The sequence below is a fragment of the Rhinatrema bivittatum genome, chromosome 12 (assembly GCF_901001135.1).
Source record: "Rhinatrema bivittatum chromosome 12, aRhiBiv1.1, whole genome shotgun sequence".
Classification (NCBI taxonomy): domain Eukaryota; kingdom Metazoa; phylum Chordata; class Amphibia; order Gymnophiona; family Rhinatrematidae; genus Rhinatrema; species Rhinatrema bivittatum.
In genome coordinates this window covers 53,254,220-53,272,156 of record NC_042626.1, presented here as the reverse complement: position 1 = coordinate 53,272,156, position 17,937 = coordinate 53,254,220, and the positions used below count along the sequence as shown (strand labels likewise).

General features: G+C 48.9%; 1 protein-coding gene across 4 annotated transcripts in view; it reads left to right on the top strand.

The window, feature by feature from the left end:
- Positions 1–17,937, top strand: part of BRCA1 (BRCA1 DNA repair associated) — a 218,592-nt gene that overhangs the window by 75,551 nt on the left and 125,104 nt on the right. For 3 of the 4 annotated variants that reach the window (XM_029573187.1, XM_029573189.1, XM_029573186.1), the window contains exon 6: positions 8,977–9,125. In XM_029573187.1, coding sequence (XP_029429047.1) covers positions 8,977–9,125 — 149 coding nt within the window. The remainder of the gene's footprint in view (positions 1–8,976; positions 9,126–17,937) is intronic. The other variant, XM_029573188.1, reaches the window with a different exon arrangement.

Below are 17,937 nucleotides of genomic sequence, written 5' to 3'. Positions count from 1 at the left end.
GCGGCCAGCTCTGCGCACACGCTATGTGCCTAATGTCGCACATACCTGTCCGCATACGTTCACACATAAGCACGCGCATACACTCACGCATATGTGCACTTCTACTTACGCGCATCGGGACAAGATCTGTGCACACTATTTCAGGCACGAGCCAGCTGAGCGCACAGTTACCATTTATTATGGCTCCAGCAGCAAAGAAGCACAAGTGACACTCTCTTTGTGCTGCCTGCCATATTAGGGCTAGACAATGTGACCTGGAGCCCTACCTATTTCAGCACTGTGAGGAGACCAAGGGAGGGTTGGACTCCCAGGACTTTTCCAAGCCAGGCTCCTCCCATTTAGAAAATGGGTCAGCCACAATCTTATCCACTAGCACCCCAGATCTGAGTAATCCTGGAGCTGGGTCTACCTCCGGAGAGGGCAGTTCAGCTGCACCTATCTCAGTTCCTCCGGGGCTAGGTGTGGAACTAGCAGCCTTCTCTTGGGTGGAAATTTTTTAAGGCCTTCGTACAGCCGCAGTCTGTCTCTCCTGCCCCTAAGCAGACCGAACCCCAGCTAGGAAGGTCTCGCTCTCCCAGCTCTATCAGCAGGCCTCGATACATGCCTTGTCTCACCAAGGGTATCCCTGACAGGGACCCAGACACCATGGACGATGAAGGGGATGCAGACTCATTGGAGGATGGGGAAATCCCTCCAGGCTTGGAGCCATATCTGACCATGTTACGGTTTTTCCATAGAGATGAATTGCCAACCCTGGTTTCCCAGACCCTGAAGACTCTGGGAGTTCCTGGCATGGACCCTATGACGGAATCAAAGAAGAATCCCATCCTGGTGTCTCTACAGAAAGCCTCTTGTTATTTTCCGAAGTGGAAGCCATCCAGGAGTTGATTGACCTGGAATGGGACATCCCAGAAGCCAGTTTTTAAAGGAGGTCGGACATTGGAAGCTCTGTACCCACTGGGTCAGACGGCCAGAGAACGCCTGCGATTCCCCAAAGTGGACGCCCTGGTCTGCACCATTTTGAAGTGAACAACTATCCTAGTAGAGGGAGGAGAGCGGCCTTAAAGGATGTGCCTGATAGGTGGTTGGAGTCCATCCTTAAGCAAGCCTTTGACACGATAGCAATGACACTGTTGTAGATTGCTTCCTTTTGTGCCCTGGTGGCTTGCTCGTGCCTGCTTCACTGGAGAGAGGCAGATAACTCAGGGGGCGCATTCCAGACAAGCTGTGGAGCCAACCGCTGCCTTTCTAGCAGACATGGGCTCTGACCTAGTCCGTACCTCAGCCAGAGGACTGGCTTCAGTGGTGGCGGCCAGAAGACAGCTATGGCTGTGAAATTGGTCAGCAGACGCGACCTCTAAGGCAAACCTCACAAAGATGCCCTTTAAAGGATCCCTCCTATTCGGAAGCAAATTGGAAAAGTTGGCCAATAAGTGGGCCTCTGCTACTGGAAGATAAGAGAAAGGGGTTGCATCGCTCCTCGCCTATGAAGAGTCGAGCCAGGGGCTCCCAGTGCTTTTGCCCCTACAGGAACTCGTCATTTCAGACAGCCCAGTGGGAAGGTCTCAGTCCTTTTGGAGTCAACAGCCAAAAAGAGGAGCTGGTTCAGGCTTGGCCCGATCCTCCCAATGAAGTTTTGCAACCCATCCACGGGACGAGGAAATAGGGGGTTGACTGTCCCTCTTCACCAACGGTGGGTCGAGATCACGTCTGACAAATGGGTACTGGATATCATACGAGGATACGCTCTAGAGTTTCGCAGCATCCCTCAAGACATATTCATGGCTCCGTGCCACTCCCAGCACAAGAAGCTGGCAGTGGGATCCACCTGATAAGGCTTTTCAATTTGAGGGCTATAATTTCATTACCTACGCCCCAGGAAAATACGTAGGATGTTCCATCTATTTCATTGTAACCAAGAAGGAAGGTTCCTTTTGCCCTCATTTATTTATTTATTTATTTATTTATTTATGGTTTTTATATACCGGGAGTTCCTGTATACAATACATATCACTCCGGTTCACAGGTAACAGTAATAACTACCGCCGGCTGGCAGTTTACATGGAACAAATCTTGGAACAAATCAAACAATTGGTCTATAATAAAGAAGAAAACAAACTGAGCTCAACTTTAAACATATAAATAAGGCAAATAATAATAATAAATAAATAAGGCAGAGACCAATACAATTCTTAGAATATCCAACAAGTGAGCCAACTGAAGGGCCAAACCATAAGTCTCCATGAAGGACAGGTCCCTGCCTCAACAGATTTTTGTGTGGCAGAAGACGAAGGGGGGTCTCCACCAGGAGTCCTCGCAAATCCGCATACCACGGTTGTCTGGGCCAATCCGGTGCCACCAGGAGTATCAGCCCCCTGTGGCCTTCAATCCTGCAAATTTTCCTGCCCAACAAGGGTCACAAAGGCATAAAGCAATTTGGCTTCCGGCCAGACCTGTACGAGAGCATCTATGCCCAGGGACCATGGATCTCTCCTGCAACTGAAGAATTGAGGAACCTTCACATTGCTAGAAGTCGTCAGCAGGTCTAAGAATGGAAGGCCCCAGCAAGTCACTATCAGCTGAAACGCCTTGTCCGACAACACCCATTCTCCTGGATCTAGACTCTCCCTGTTGAGAAAATCTGCTCGACATTGACTTTTCCTGCAATGGGAGAGGCCGAGATCATCTATAGATGTCCTTCTGCCATAAGTTGGTCTATTTCATATGACTCTTGGTTCCTTCCTGTCAATTGATGCAGGCCACTGTCGTTGTGTTATCTGCCAACACTCGGACCACTTGACCCTGCAGTCTGTGGCTGAACTATATAACCCACTGGTCCTGAATCCATCTGTCTACATGATAGGAAATTAGAGATTTAAATATCAATAGAGAAGAGAGGAGAATGTGACTAACCAAGGAGAGGAGGAAGAAATGGAAGGGGGGAGGCAGAGAAACTGACTTGCAGGGAATGAAGCTAAAATTACCAAAACATAAGAAGACTTATACATTGCTATGAATCCTGTAACAATCTCCCATGCTGTTCCTATCAGTACTTTGAAACATGGTTTTCTGTTTAGCCTTTTGGATTGTTCAATTTAGTTTAAAATACATTTCCTGGTGCTCTATCAGCCAAGTGACAATTGTTAACCTAAGAAATGAGACATTTCCTTGGATCTGTAAAGAGAGTATCAGCTTGATAAATGTTGTAATGACACAGAAAAATATGTGCATGTATGGTTCATGGTAACAGACATAAAAGGGGGGCCATTTTTCAAAAAGCAAACTAAGGACCAGATTCATTAAGGCTTTTCTGCCATTTTGCATCTATGGGAAAACCCTTAGTAAATCAGGTACTAAGCGGGCTGTTTTTAAGCACGGACTTTGGGAATTATTTTCAATAATTCAATAATTATCTATGGCCACCTTTGGCTTTGGACATCTGACCTCCACCATGGACAATGACATTATGGTAGTACGGAATCCCATAAGAACTCTCCCTTATCTAGTATAGGAACATGATTTTAAATCATCAAAATGCCAACAAAGGTCAGGTGTCTCTCTTCTGGGGTTTTTTTTTTCTCTTAGAGAGAGTGACGCTATGCACATATGCAAGCAACATAGGTTTTCTTGCTTTCACGTGAGTCATTTTTAGCTCAGTCATCAATCGTTTTCATTTTGTTCCAGAATATCATACGAGGATACGCTCTAGAGTTTCGCAGCATCCCTCAAGACATATTCATGGCTCCGTGCCACTCCCAGCACAAGAAGCTGGCAGTGGGATCCACCTGATAAGGCTTTTCAATTTGAGGGCTATAATTTCATTACCTACGCCCCAGGAAAATACGTAGGATGTTCCATCTATTTCATTGTAACCAAGAAGGAAGGTTCCTTTTGCCCTCATCATGGACCTCAAGAGCATCAACCGAATTCTACAAGTAATTTAATTCTGCATGGAAACTCTATGCTCCATCATGATGGCTGTACAACCAGGAGAGTTCTTAACCTCCCTGGATCTCTCTGAGGCTTACCTTCATATTCCAATCCGACAAGACCACCAACGTTTCCTATGCTTTGCGGTGCTGGGCCGCCATTATCAGTTCCGGGTGCTGCCCTTCGGCCTGGCCACCACCCCCAGAACATTTTCCAAAATCATGATGGTCGTGGCAGCAGCACTGAGGAAAGAAGGAATCCTAGTGCACCCATACTTGGATGACTGGTTGATCCAGGTGAAGTCATTAGAAGAGAGTCTCCAGGTGACCAACAGGGTGATGTCCCTGCTTCAGGAGCTTGGTTGGGTCGTGAACATGGACAAGAGAAGTCTCAAGCCCTCCCAATCCTTAGAGTATTTGGGAGTCCGGGTCAACACCAAACAGGACAAGGTCTTCCTCCTATCCTCGAGGGTAAGGAAGATGATGTGCCAAGTGCGCCTGTAGACTAACACAATTTGCCCCAGGTATGGAGCTATCTTCAGGTCCTCGGTCTGATGGCGTCAACCCTGGAGGTAGTACCGTGGGCAAGGGCACACATTCGTCCACTCCAACGCTCCCTGCTGTCATGTTGGAACCCGCTGTCCCAGGACTATTCAATTTGCCTCCACCTACCTATGGAAGTATGTTCTTGGCTTCAGTGGTTGCTACAGGAAGCTCACCTGAGTAAGGGTATAAGCCTGTCCCCTCCGAATTGGCTAGTTCTCATGACTGACACGAGCCTCCGGGGGTGAGGAGCTCACTGTCATTAACTGGCTACCCAGGAGCATTGGAACAAGGAAGAGGCGTGCTGGAACATAAACCACCTGGAAGCCCGGGCAGTCAGATTAGCATGCCTATGATTCAGCCACAGGCTTCAGGGTCAGGCGGTCCGCATGATGTCAGACAACGCAACAATGGTAGCCTACGTCAGCCACCAGGGTGGAATCAAGAGCCAGCAAGTGTCCCTGGAGGTAGATCCTCTTATAGAATGGGTGGAATTGAACCTATGGATGATCTTGGCCTCCCACATCACAGGAAAAGGCAATGTCAGAGCAGACTTTCTAAGCAGGGAGAGTCTGGATCCAGGAGAATAGGCATTGGCCAGAGCCTTTAGCTGCTGGTAGATCGCTGGGGCTTCCCATCCATCGACCTGCTAGCCACATCTCACAATGCGATGGTCTCCTGATTCTTCAGTCGCAGAAGAGATGAGCGATCCCTAGGGATCGACTCCCTTGTTCAGGCCTGGTCAGAGGAGGACTTACTGTACGCCTTCCCTACGTGGCCCCTTCTGGGCAAGGTCCTTCACAAGATTGAGCGCTACAGGGGACTAATCCTTCTAGTGGCCCTAGATTGGCCCAAATGCCTGTGGTATGCAGACATGCAGAAGCTTCTGGAGGAAACCCACCTATGCCTTCCACTGTACAGGGACCTGCTCCAACAAGGCCCGGTCCTACACATTCATCCAACTCTGGTTTGTCTTACGGTCTGGCCCTTGAGAGGGCTCGCCTGCTGAAGCGTGGATATTCTGCAGCAGTAATTTCCACCTTGCTCGGCACGTAGAAGTTCTTGACATCCTTAGCATATGTGTGACTCTGAGAATATTTGAGGCCTTGTGCAAGGAACGCAGGGTTGCCCCTCAGATGGCCAAATACCTCAGATTCTGGAATTTTTACAGGACGGCCTGAATAAAGGGTTGTCCCTTAACTCCTTGAAGGTCCAGATAGTGGCACACTCCTGTTTCAGAGGAGAGGTGAATGGAACCCACCTGTCGGCACATCCAGACATGGCCCGTTTTCTAAAAAGGGCAAAACACCTCCGACTACCCCTACAGTGGCCAGTTCCCCTGTAGAATCTTAATCTAGTATTGGACTTTTTAGCAGGGCTTTCATTTCGGCCACTGCGCAGTCTCTCCTTGCACCTGTTGACGCTGAAAACAGTGTTCCTGATGGCGATATGCTCAGCTCATCGCATCTCTGAATTACAGGCATTGTCATGTCGGGAATCTTTCCTCCGGATGACTCCAGGAGTGTTACAGCTTCACACCATTCCAACCTTCTTGCCCAAGGTGGTCTTGGAGTTTCACTTGAATCAGGCCATTTCCTTACCATCCCTAGATAGGTACAAGGACACAGAAGACTACTGACTTCTCCACCATTTAAACATCAGTAGGCTTTTAGTTCGGTATCTGGCACTCTCAGAACCAGCATGCAAGACGGACCGCCTGTTTGTTCTTCTTGGTGGAAGGAGGCAAGGCGAACCAGTTTTGCATGCAACCATAGCTCGCTGGATCAAGGAGGTGGTCACGGAAGCTTATGTAGAGACAGGAAAGCTATTACCCTTTCAGGTGAAAGCTCATTCCACTAGGGCCCAGAAGTGGTCTTCCTTGCACACCTTCTCCAGGTTCTATCGCCTGGATGTTCGGGCCAGAGAGGATGCAACCTTTGCAAGGGCAGTGCTAACCATATCATGGGCAGCCTCCTGCCCCGATCGGGAGTAGCTTTTGTACATCCCATTGGTCCTGAGTCCATCTGGCTACATGCTAGGAAATGGAGAAATTACTTACCTGATAATTTCGTTTTCCTTAGTGTAGACAGATGGACTCAGCATCCCGCCCATGGCTGCCCAAGAACGGTGGCAAGGACTTGCCCATGAGGTGAATATTGATTCCAAGAGATTACAGGTAAGCCATCCCCAATACCTAGATCAGGGCATCTATAATATTGCTGTACGCAACCAAACTTATGTTTGGTTGTGTACAGTTACAGTTATCCAATTTTAATCACGTTTTAATCAAGTTTTTCAATATGTCCACAGTGCTTTTTGAAGAGAAACTGAAGGGGCTGAAGTCACTGCAGGAGTGTATCTAGGGTGATGTCAGCTTTGAAACCCGACTCCGTCTCCATCTGCTGGCAGGGGAGCGCAACCCATTGGTCCTGAATCCATCTGTCTACACTAAGGAAAACGAAATCATCAGGTAAGTAATTTCTCCATTACTCCACATATCTATATAAATAAAAATGTTAAATAGTTTGGACAAAATCACTAATCTCAGAAACCACTGAACCGATTGCTTTCAAATTTGGACACAACCTTCATTTCGCATACAGGAAGGTTCTTCTGTACTTACATTACAGATATGTCACACCTGTGACAGGTAAAATAGGTTTAAAAAATGTTTCAAGAAAACAGCGACATCTGCTGGATGTAAGTGCCATCTGTTACACCTTACACTAACACACGCTACACTAATCATTTCGCCAGTCCAGGTCCACGTTTCACTTCCATTTTAACACATTCGCGCACTTTTTTCGCCGGAAGATAACTATTTCCTTTACAGATAAAATACACCCCCCACCCTCCTCACACCCCCCACACACATGCCAAATTTATTTACTTCCCAGGCCCTCACAACACACACAAAACCTGACAGAAGTCCGGGAGGCTTCAGCGGGGGGCCAGGACCGGTCCGGGACACATCTCCTGCACTATGGCCGTCGGCTGCCAGCAATCAACATGGCGCCGACGGCCCTTTCCCTTACTATGCCACTCGGGGACACCAATGGCAGCAGTAGCCCATGTGACATAGTAAGGGCGAGGGCCCCTCGGTGCCATTTTCAGGACTGGCAGCCGGCGGACCTTTGCCCTTACTCTGTCAGAGGACCTACCGCTGCCATTGCTCCACCCCACTGACATAGTAAGGGCAAAGGGCCGTCGGAACCCGTTTCAGTGCTCGCAGCCGATGGACCAACGCCAATACATCGCTCCTGGACCGCTCCTGAACGCCCGCTCCACGACTGACATTTTTATCAGGTCTTGGGGGGGGTCTGGAGGGTGGGGGGTGGTGATGAAATTATTCCGAACATCTTGGTTAGGGGTCACGAGGGAGGGGCAGGTTTCATTCATTCAACAACTCTGGGGGGGGGGGGGGGCAGGGGGGGGCTACTGTTTTTTGCAGGGCTGGGGGAGGGGGGGCAGGAGAGTGTGGGGTGGTTAGTTTAAGAGAACTTTTCTCATAGGGTTGTTTTTTGGGGAAAGGGGGAGGTTCACACACAAATACATACACTAAACTTGCATGATCTCGGGAACGCACCAAAATAGCCCTCCCCAGACCACAAAACAAATTTGGAAGTGCAAATTTGGTTAGGCACTCCCCTATTTGGCTACATAACGCGCACAGACGCCCAGGGACAGGCCACATATAGCACCAACAATTTTAATTTCCCAGGTCTTGGGAGGGGACAGGAGGGTGGGGGGTTATTATTTGATTTAAAGGGTTGGGATTGGGTTGTTTTTTTTTTTTTGGGGGGTGGGGGGTTCCCACAGAAATAGAAAGACAAAGGTTTTCTGATCTGAAGGGTAGGCAGTAGGTGGGGGGAGATGACAGTGAGGGGAGGGGAGTGTCAGGGGGGAGGTGAGTGTCAGGGGGGAGGTGAGTGTCAGGGGAGAGGTGAGTGTGAGGGGAGAGAGTTGGAGTGGGGGGAGGAGGATGAGTGACTGAGGTAAATGAGCAAGGGGGAGGAAGGGTAAAGAACCTGACTCTGTCACTGCAACGCATGGCCGGGTACCGCTAGTTTGTAAACATAAAGTAGATAAACTAGCATATTAAAAAATCCTAACATAGGTTCATGATGGAAGCAAAACTGCTATTAAATACTAGGTTTCTGTAGATCATGTACATCTTTCTTCATCAGTTTGTAGCAAGACTAAAGAGAAAACTGCAGGCTTGATTCTTTATTTAGGTAAACTAAATAACAGAAAAGTCCCATAACATAACACGCATTTTCACTGCTCTTTCACTCCCAACTAAACCTGCAAAGAGCAACAAACACACCCTCCCAGGCAGGGCCTAAGAAATCCTCTAAACTAATTTGCTTTTTATGAATAATGCAAATCCATAGCATGAGGGCCTTGAGTTTGCTAAACCTGGTTAAAATGTTTAAATAGTTGTAACTGATAAAAGATTTTTTTTTTTTTTAAATAATTCAAATACAATTTTGTTTTCTTATAGTTTCATCAAGTCAAGATTATTCTAAGAAGCAGGCAGAATCCAGTACTAATGAGCAGTTGATTAGAGAATGTGACATCGTGCAAAGTAGAGGGTATAGAAACCGAAAGAAGAGAGCTCAGGAAGATGGACAGCAAAAGGTAACCCGCCTGGTAAGAGCTTCTTGTATCTGAGCTATCCCCAGTTAATAGTTAGGCACTATGGTCTTAAGTGGAGCAGGGTCTAGTCTGATCATCAGGGAACATGAGCAGAACTCTCCTTGGGGCTGAAGAGGATAGCACTGATGGGGCAAAGAACCTCCCATATACGTTTGCTGTTCTGCCCGTCTGTTTCCTCCTGTTCCTTTTGGGCTTCCATCTTGATTGGATCTGGCTTCTGTTGGACTATGGCAACATTTAATTTTAATTCGCGGCTTCCTGGAGCTTCCCCTGCCACCCTTCTCCATTGTTACCTCCCCCTTTTATCTAGCCTAACTATTGCAGTGACAGTCATTCAATTGGGGGCCTTAGACTGTGGTTCCTTCTAGAATTTGGTACAGATATGCACCATTAGGTGCTGCCATTGTGCAATGGCTGTGACCCCTCTCCCCAAGGGGATAAGAACATTAACTCTGCCTCATCCCTGCTCCAGCAGGCTCAAAAATCGAAGACTGTTCTCTTGCACAGCAGCACATACCTCTGCCAATGAGTCATCAGGCCAGCTTTCCTAAGTGCACTGTCCCTCTAACCTGTGTGCATGCACAGCCTCGCTACTTTTATCCCCAGCGCAGGAAGATTGGAGCCATGGTGGAGCTCATCCCACCATGACCCAAAGAAAACAAGAGATCCCCAAACCTCCAGGTCCTCCTTCTCCTTTCTGCCTGCATGGCCTTGGAAGAAAAACATTGCTGGAGCCACATGAGCAGGAAGGAAGAGGAGCAGCATCTGTGGTAGGGCCACTGCAGATCCCATCTCCTAGCAGCTTGAGAAGGAGGCCCAGTAGCAGGACTGCTGCAGATCCTATCTTGCAATGGCCCAAGAAGATCAGGGCCGCCACAGAGCCCATCTTGTGGCACCTGTGAAGAGGAGGTCTAGAGGCTGAGACCCTGTAGAGTGTGTGTGTATGAGAGTGAGTTGAGAGATTGTGTGTGGGAGTGAGCCTGTATTTTGTGAGACAGCATATGAGAGCCTCTGTGTGTTTGAGAGATAGCATGTATGTGTATGTGAAAAAGAACATGTGAAAGTGAGAGAAATGTGTGTGTGACAGCATGTGAAAGAGACCCAGTGTGTATGTATATGAGAGAGCATATGAAAGTGAGAGCTGTGTGTATAAGATAGCATGTGGGAAAGAGAGAGAGAGTGTGTGAGAATGAGCGAGTGTATGTTTGAGGGAGAAAGGGAAGAAGACAGATGGAGAGAGAAGAAACAGAAAAACAAGGTTCACTGTAGGTAGCGGATCAGTCCAGACTCCTGCGTTTTGCCTCTGCACCAGCAGATGGAGACAGAGCAAGATTTGACAGGCTCTGCCATAAGTACCAGAGTGTCACCCACAGCCTGTCAGTATTACTCTGTCTCCAGCAGATGGCCGGGTGCTTAACCCACAGTCTTCACTGATTTAAAATAATAACAAGAGTGTAAGGGAGGAGAACGGATTCCTTTAGTTAGTTAGGGTTTGTTTCCTTTTCTCCCTTTAAGTTTAAAAAAAACAAACAAGTTTTGGAGATCAGCACAGGTCTGAGCCTCCCAGGGGGTTGCCAGGTCCTGAGGGGACCATCCCCCCTGGTCGGTAGGCTGCTGAGGCTTAGGGTTGAGGACCCTGCAGGTTAGTGCCGGCCCAGCCAGGGTGATACTGGGGAGCCCGGCTCACTCACCCCAGCCAGACCGCTTCAGCACTTGCCCAGGGACAGCGTCTTAAAAAAAAAAAAAAAAAAAAAAGAGGTAAGCGTTTGGCATGCTTCGTTCCGGCTTCAGCGGCGGTGGTCCGGCGATTCCGTTTCTCGCGGTCCCCCCCGAGAGTTTAATTTTCCTTTTGTTATTTTGATTTTGATTTGCGGCGCGGCCCAATTCGCGATGCCACGTGGTGTGGCCTGTGGCTTGGCACACGCACGTCTTTCCAGGGATGGGCCTTGCTCAGCCTGCATTCCTGGCGGCGAAGGGACATCGGGGTCGGCTCGGGGGGGGGGGAGGGTGGTTCAATGGAGCACCATGACGATTGCCTTCGGGAGCTCCCTGCGTCCCTCCCCAGGCAGCTCCCGGCCGGCACGGCAAAAGCCTCCATTTTGACGCTGGCTCCACCAGCGGTTCCGATCGCGGCGCCGATTACGGGGGGGGGGAGGGGGGGCAGAAATTTGCCGCCCTCCCTCTCCCCTCAAAGACCGGTCCTGCGGTCGGTCCCCCCGGCAGGGCTCCCGGGGGAAGGGGCAGGGGACGACACATCGAGAATGGGACACCCCGGACTTGGGGTTGAAGGTCACGAAGGCTATGGATAAGCTTTATCCGTTGCCCGAGGAAGCTTTGGAAGTTCTGCATGTCCCCAAGGTGGACGCAGCTATACCAGCGGTGACAAAGAGGACTACTATTCCGGTCACGGGGACCACGGCGCTGAAGGATCTCCAGGATCGGAAACTGGGGGTTCAGCTGAAGAAGATATTCGAAGTATCCGCTCTCGGGGCACGAGCGGCAATTTGTAGTAATTTCGCACTAAGGGCCGGTCTGCGTTGGGTTCAACAGCTCCTCGCCAACGAAGGCCTGTCGGAGGAGGAAGCCCGACAGGCTGGCCGCCTTGAGGCAGTTGTGGCTTATAGTGCGGATGCTCTGTATGACCTTCTGCGAACTTCCGCACGTTCCATGGTTTCGGCTGTCTCAGCGAGGCGGCTATTATGGTTGCGGAACTGGTCCGCGGACGAAGCATCTAAGTCCAGGCTGGGCTCCTTACCCTTAAAGGGTAAGCTTTTGTTTGGGAAGGAATTGGACGACATGATTCAGCTCTTGGGCGAGAATAAGGGCTATCGTCTTCCGGAGGACAAAGTGCGTCCCAGGGGCACTTTCTCCTCTAGGTCAAGGTTTCGGGGAAATCGCAGAGCCCGTACCTCTCGTTCAGATACTCCTTCCCCTTCCTTCCGGTCGAGGGGGAGGGGGGGGCAGGCAGCAGCCTCAGCCCTTTCGAGGCAGATGCTTTGGCAGGCCTGCTTCTTCCCAATCGACCCCTGGTGCTAAGTCCGCACAATGATGTCCGGCCGGTCCATTCCTCCGTACTCAGGGTAGGGGGCAGATTGACTCGCTTCTACGAGGAATGGACCACAATCACGATGGATCAATGGGTGCTCTCTGTGATAAGACACGGCTACGCTTTAGATTTTGCATGCCAACCCCGTCCTCGGTTTTTCCCATCTCCGTGCGGGTACGCAGACAAACGTCAAGCAGTCCAGCAGACCTTGGTTTGTCTGCTGGACCTGGGAGCAATTGTACCTGTACCACCCCTGGAGCAACGAAAAGGACATTACTCCATATACTTCGTCGTACCAAAGAAGGAAGGAGCCTTTCGTCCCATCCTAGACCTAAAGTGCGTCGATAGATGCATGCGGGTTCCTAGTTTTCGCATGGAAACGTTGCGGTCCATAATTGCTTCAGTGCGTCCGGGAGAATTCCTGGCGTCTCTGGATCTCACGGAGGCATACCTGCACATCGGAATCAGGAAGGATCATCGGAAGCATTTCCGGTTCTACGTCTTGGGAAAACATTATCAGTTTCAGGTGTTGCCATTTGGACTGGCGACGGCTCCCAGAACCTTCACCAAGATCATGGTGGTCGTGGCGGCTCAGCTACGGCGGGAGGGATTGTTGGTGCACCCATACCTGGACGATTGGTTGATTCGAGCGAAATCAGAGTCCCTCTGTCATTCGGCGATCAGTCGCGTGCTTCAGCGTTTGCAATCTCTGGGTTGAGTAGTAAACACCGCCAAGAGTCACCTCACTCCCTCACAGTCGCTGTAGTTTTTGGGAGCTTTATTCGACATGCATCGAGGGGCGGTCTTCCTCTTGTCGGGGCGCTGTCACAAATTACAGGGACAGGTCAGGTCCTTACTGCTGAAACATCTGCCGACTGTTTGGGATTACCTACAGATGATAGGCTCCATGGCTTCAACATTGGACTTGGTCCTCTGGTCTTTCACACACATGCGGCCCTTGCAATCAGCGTTGCTGTCCTGCTGGAGTCCAGTGTCCGAGCAATTCTACCTCCAGTTACTGTTGACGAATCTGGTTCGTACCAGCCTAGGATGGTGGCTGTGTTCGGACAACCTCCTTCGAGGAGTTCCACTCGTGACGCCGGAATTGACGGTGGTCACCACGGTTGCGAGCCTCTTCGGTTGAGGAGCGGTCTGTCTGCAGAAGTCCGTCCAGGGACGCTGGTCTCCGACCAAGTCTCGCTGGTCGATCAATTGGCTGGAGACCAGGGCGGTGAGACTGGCCTTGTAGGCTTTTCTCCCCCTGATTCAGGGAAAGTCGGTCAGGGTTCTCTCCGACAATGTGATCACTGTGGCCTACATCAATCGTCAGGGGGGAACCAGAAGTCAGCCGGTGGCATTCAAAGCTCGCCTCCTGACACAGTGGGCAGAGCATCACCTTATCAGCATAGCGGCGTCCCGCATAGCAGGGGTCGACAATATTCATGCAGACTTCTTGAGTCGACATCAACTCAATCCCAGAGAGTGGGAGCTGGCGGACAGGGCCTTTCAACTCATCTGCGACAGATGGGGCACGCCGGCCATGGATCTGATGACTACCTTCAAGAATGCCAAGGCTCCACGGTTCTTTGCCCGGCGAAGGGACACGGGGGCAGAGGGCGTGGATGCCTTAGCGTTGCCCTGGCTGACAACGATTCTTCTGTATGTCTTCCCGCCCTGGCCTCTGATCGGCAAGATCCTTCGTCGAATAGAGGCCCATCCCTCCGAGGTAATTCTGGTGGCTCCCAAGTGGCCTCGAAGGCTGTGGTTTGCAGATCTCGTCAATCTCGCAGTGGAGGAACGGCTGTGTTTCCTGTACCTACCGGATCTTCTTCATCAGGGGCCCGTGTGTTTCGATCAGGTAGATCGCTTTTATCTAGCGGCATGGCATTTGAGAGGCGACGGCTAAAAGACAAAGGTTATTCAGACGCGGTGGTGTCCACCCTGCTGAGGTCGCGTAAGAGGTCGACATCCTTGGCGTATGTGCGAGCGTGGAAGGTTTTCAAATCTTGGTGCATTGAATGTTAGATCCCATCCACCCGGGTGTCAGTTTCCGCTATTTTGGCTTTCCTACAAGACGGCTTAGCTAAAGGGTTATGCTGTGGTTCATTGCGAGTACAGGTAGCAGCCCTCGGTTGTTTTTGGGGGTATTTCGAAGGGAGGCCCCTGGCGGCTCATCCCGATGTTGCCCAGTTTTTGAAGGGGGCGAATCAGTTGCGTCCACCTTTGAAGGTTCCGTGTCCTTCCTGGAACTTGAAAGTGGTCCTCAAGGTCCTGTGTGCACCACCTTTTGAGCCTCTAAAAAGGGCGACTCTTAAGGATCTTACAATAAAGACCGTGTTTTTGATGGCAATTTTGTCAGCTCGAAGAGTGTCTGAGCTTCAGGCTCTGTCCTGTAGAGAGCCCTTTCTGCGGATCTCTGACTCCTGAGTCACTTTGCACACGGTTCCCTCTTTCCTGCCGAAAGTGGTTTCTTCGTTTCATTTGAATCAGTGGATCTTCCATCCTTTTCTGATGTCGACGAGTCGGATCCAGTCTCGAGGGATCTGAAGAAGCTGGACGTGTGTAGGGTGCTCCTACACTATCTGGAAGTGACTAATGACTTTCATTTGTCGGATCACCTTTTTGTGCTTTGCAAGGGTCCAAAAAGGGGCAATATGGCCTCTAAGGCCACCATATCTCGTTGGTTGAAGGAGGCCATAAGCTCCTCGTATTTACTCAGTGGTAGGCCTCTACCACTGGGTCTAAGGGCACATTCGACGCGATCCCAGGCGGCTTCCTGGGCGGAGTGCATACCGATTTCCCCGCAGGAGATCTGCAGGGCTGCAACTAGGAAATCCTTGCATACCTTTGCGTGTCATTATCGACTGGATGTCCAGGGCGCATGGGAAGGCAATTTCGGAGAAGGCGTATTGAGAGCGGGCCTCTCCGGATCCCATCCCAAGTAGTTTCAGCTCTGGTACATCCCAGGAGTCTGGACTGATCCGGTATGTACAGGGAAAAGAAAATTAGGTGTTACCTCTGATAATTTTCGTTCCTGTAGTACCAAGGATCAGTCCAGAGTCCCACCCTCACTATATTTCTCAGTCTCTGAGAGTCCGCTGTTTTTCTACTGATGTTTTGGCGGAGTTCATTATGTGAAGTTATTCGCTGTTTACATTCTTTCTGGGGCAGGTCTCTCGTTGGGGGCAGTGACCCAAAGGTTCCCCGGTTGAGCTTCCTGTATATAGTTAGTTTTTCAGTTCCGGGGCATTCTGCTTTGACATTACGTTATACTGACAGGCTATGGGTGGCACCCTGGTACTTATGGCAGAGCCTGTCAAATCTTGCTCTGTGTCTCCATCTGCTGGTGCGGAGGCAAAACCCAGGAGTCTGGACTGATCCTTGGTACTACAGGAACAAAAATTATCAGAGGTAAGACCTAATTTTCTTAACTGGCAAAAGACCAAGAAAGGAAACAAAAAAAAAAGCCTCAGAAAACTAAAATCAGACAGCAAAGGTAAAGGAAAAAAATGTTGAATTTTTAGTGATTGGCATATGTTATCTTAGGTAACGTGCATTACATATTTGTATTTTGTTCTTTTGGGTTTTCCATTTTATTTTTGGCTGCATGTTTCTGTTTCTAATTTGTAGTTCCTTATTCTGTATTAGGTAAGGGTCTGTCTGTGTCCTCCTGTGTAACTGAGGGGCAATATTTCTGCTGGCATGTAGTTTTTCTGGAGGGCTTTGTAGCAGTATGTCCTGTTAACACCAGCAGGTGGTGCATTATTTATTTATTTTATTTTATTTATTTATTTAAGGTTTTTATATACCGGCAATCATGAGCACATATCTTGCTGGTTTACATGGAACGGGAGTGCATTAAATACAACAACTAGAACTGTGGTGATCGAAGGAGCAGTTACAAATAACAAGGGTAGCAGAACTTGGATAAGAAGGAAGAGATAGGAAAGAATAAACGGTTAAACGGTATACAAATAAATTAAATGCTATGTAAAAATGGCATGATTAATGGCTGAATATTTGAAGTCCTTGGTTTGTATCTATAACGTGATATTAGATTGTGTCTGGGAAAGCTTGCTTGAATAACCAAGTCTTAAGTCCTTTCCTAAAAGTTAAGAGGCAGGGTTCCAGTCTGAGATCTGTGGGAATGGAATTCCACAGAGAAGGGCCAGCAGTGGAGGTGGCACGATCTCTTAGAGTGATATGTTTGGTCATTTTCGCAGGGGGAACTTTGAGGGCGCCTCGGTAGACATTTCTGGTAGGTCTTGTCGAGTTGTATGCTTGGAGGGGGATTTGTAGATCGAGGGAGATGCGTTGATGAATAGTTTTGAAGATGACACAAATGGCTTTGTACATGATACGGAAGTGGACTGGTAGCCAATGTAACTCTTTCAGAATGGGGGATATGTGGTCTCTCTTTCTTGCGCCTGTTAGTAATCGAGCTGCTGAGTTTTGAATCATCTGTAGTGGTTTGGAGTAGGAAGAGGGCAGACCTAGCAATAGGGAATTGCAGTAGTCTAATTTTGCAAAAATGACTGCTTGGATGATCGTTCTGAAGTCTTGGGCATGGAAAAGAGGTCTTATCCTCTTCAGAACCTGGAGTTTATAGAAGCAGTCTTTGGTTGTTTTGTTGATATGGGCCTTGAAGTTTAGCCGGTTGTCTATTATCACTCCTAAGTCTCGAACTTGTGTGGTAGGTAGGTTGGTGGGAAGAGTAGAGTTGGAGATGTTGGTTTCCGGAGAAATGAGAAGGATTTCTGTCTTAGAAGAGTTTAAGATGAGGTGTAGGTTGTTTAGTAGTTGTTTGATTTTCAGGTGGCATGATTCCCAGTAGTCAAGAGTTTCAGAGTATGTATCTTTGATGGGGATGATGATTTGGATATCGTCTGCATAAAGGAAGTACTTTAGATTGAGGTTGGTGAGAAGTTGGCAGAGAGGAAGAAGATAGATATTAAATAGGGTCGGAGATAATGAAGAACCTTGAGGGACTCCTATGACAGAGTCAAATCTAGAGGATTCCTTGTTTTGGATTTTAACTTTGTAACCTCTGTTATTGAGAAACGTTTTGAACCAGGATAGGACGGTGCCGCTGATTCCTATAGACGAGAGTTGGTTTAGGAGGATGGCGTGGTTGACCGTGTCGAACGCTGCTGAGAGGTCTAACAGGATCAATAGGAATGAGTTTCCTTTGTCAAGGCCCATTAAGATATAATCTGTCAACGAGGAGAGGAGGGATTCTGTGCCTCGATTTTTTTCTGAAGCCGTGTTGTGGGGTGAAGAGAAGATTGTTGTCTTCGATGAAATCTGAGAGTTGAGAGTTCACTAGTTTTTCCATGATCTTGGCGATGAATGGGAGGTTAGCTATGGGGCGGAAGTTAGTGTTCTAGGGCAGTGGTTGTCCACCTTTTTTTGTCCGGGACACACCTGACAGATGGTTCTCACATGTGTGACACATTGAACATGTGACCATCACAGGGCTAAATGTAAACATGCACTCTGCATCCACAGGAAACCCTTCAACCCCCAGCAATGAGGGCAGAGCAGATCTAGGGCATTACCCTGTACAACTCGCCATACAAAAAAGATATTCTGGTTCTGATGACATCCCAGTAAAAGCAAAACAAACTCCTTTTACTACCAGGCAAAATAGCCTTCCTTATGAAAAGACAGTAATTTACCACTAATGCATATCCTATTGAGAAAACACAACAAATAAGATTGATACAAATGCCTACATGCTAGTAAAATACCTTACCTCAA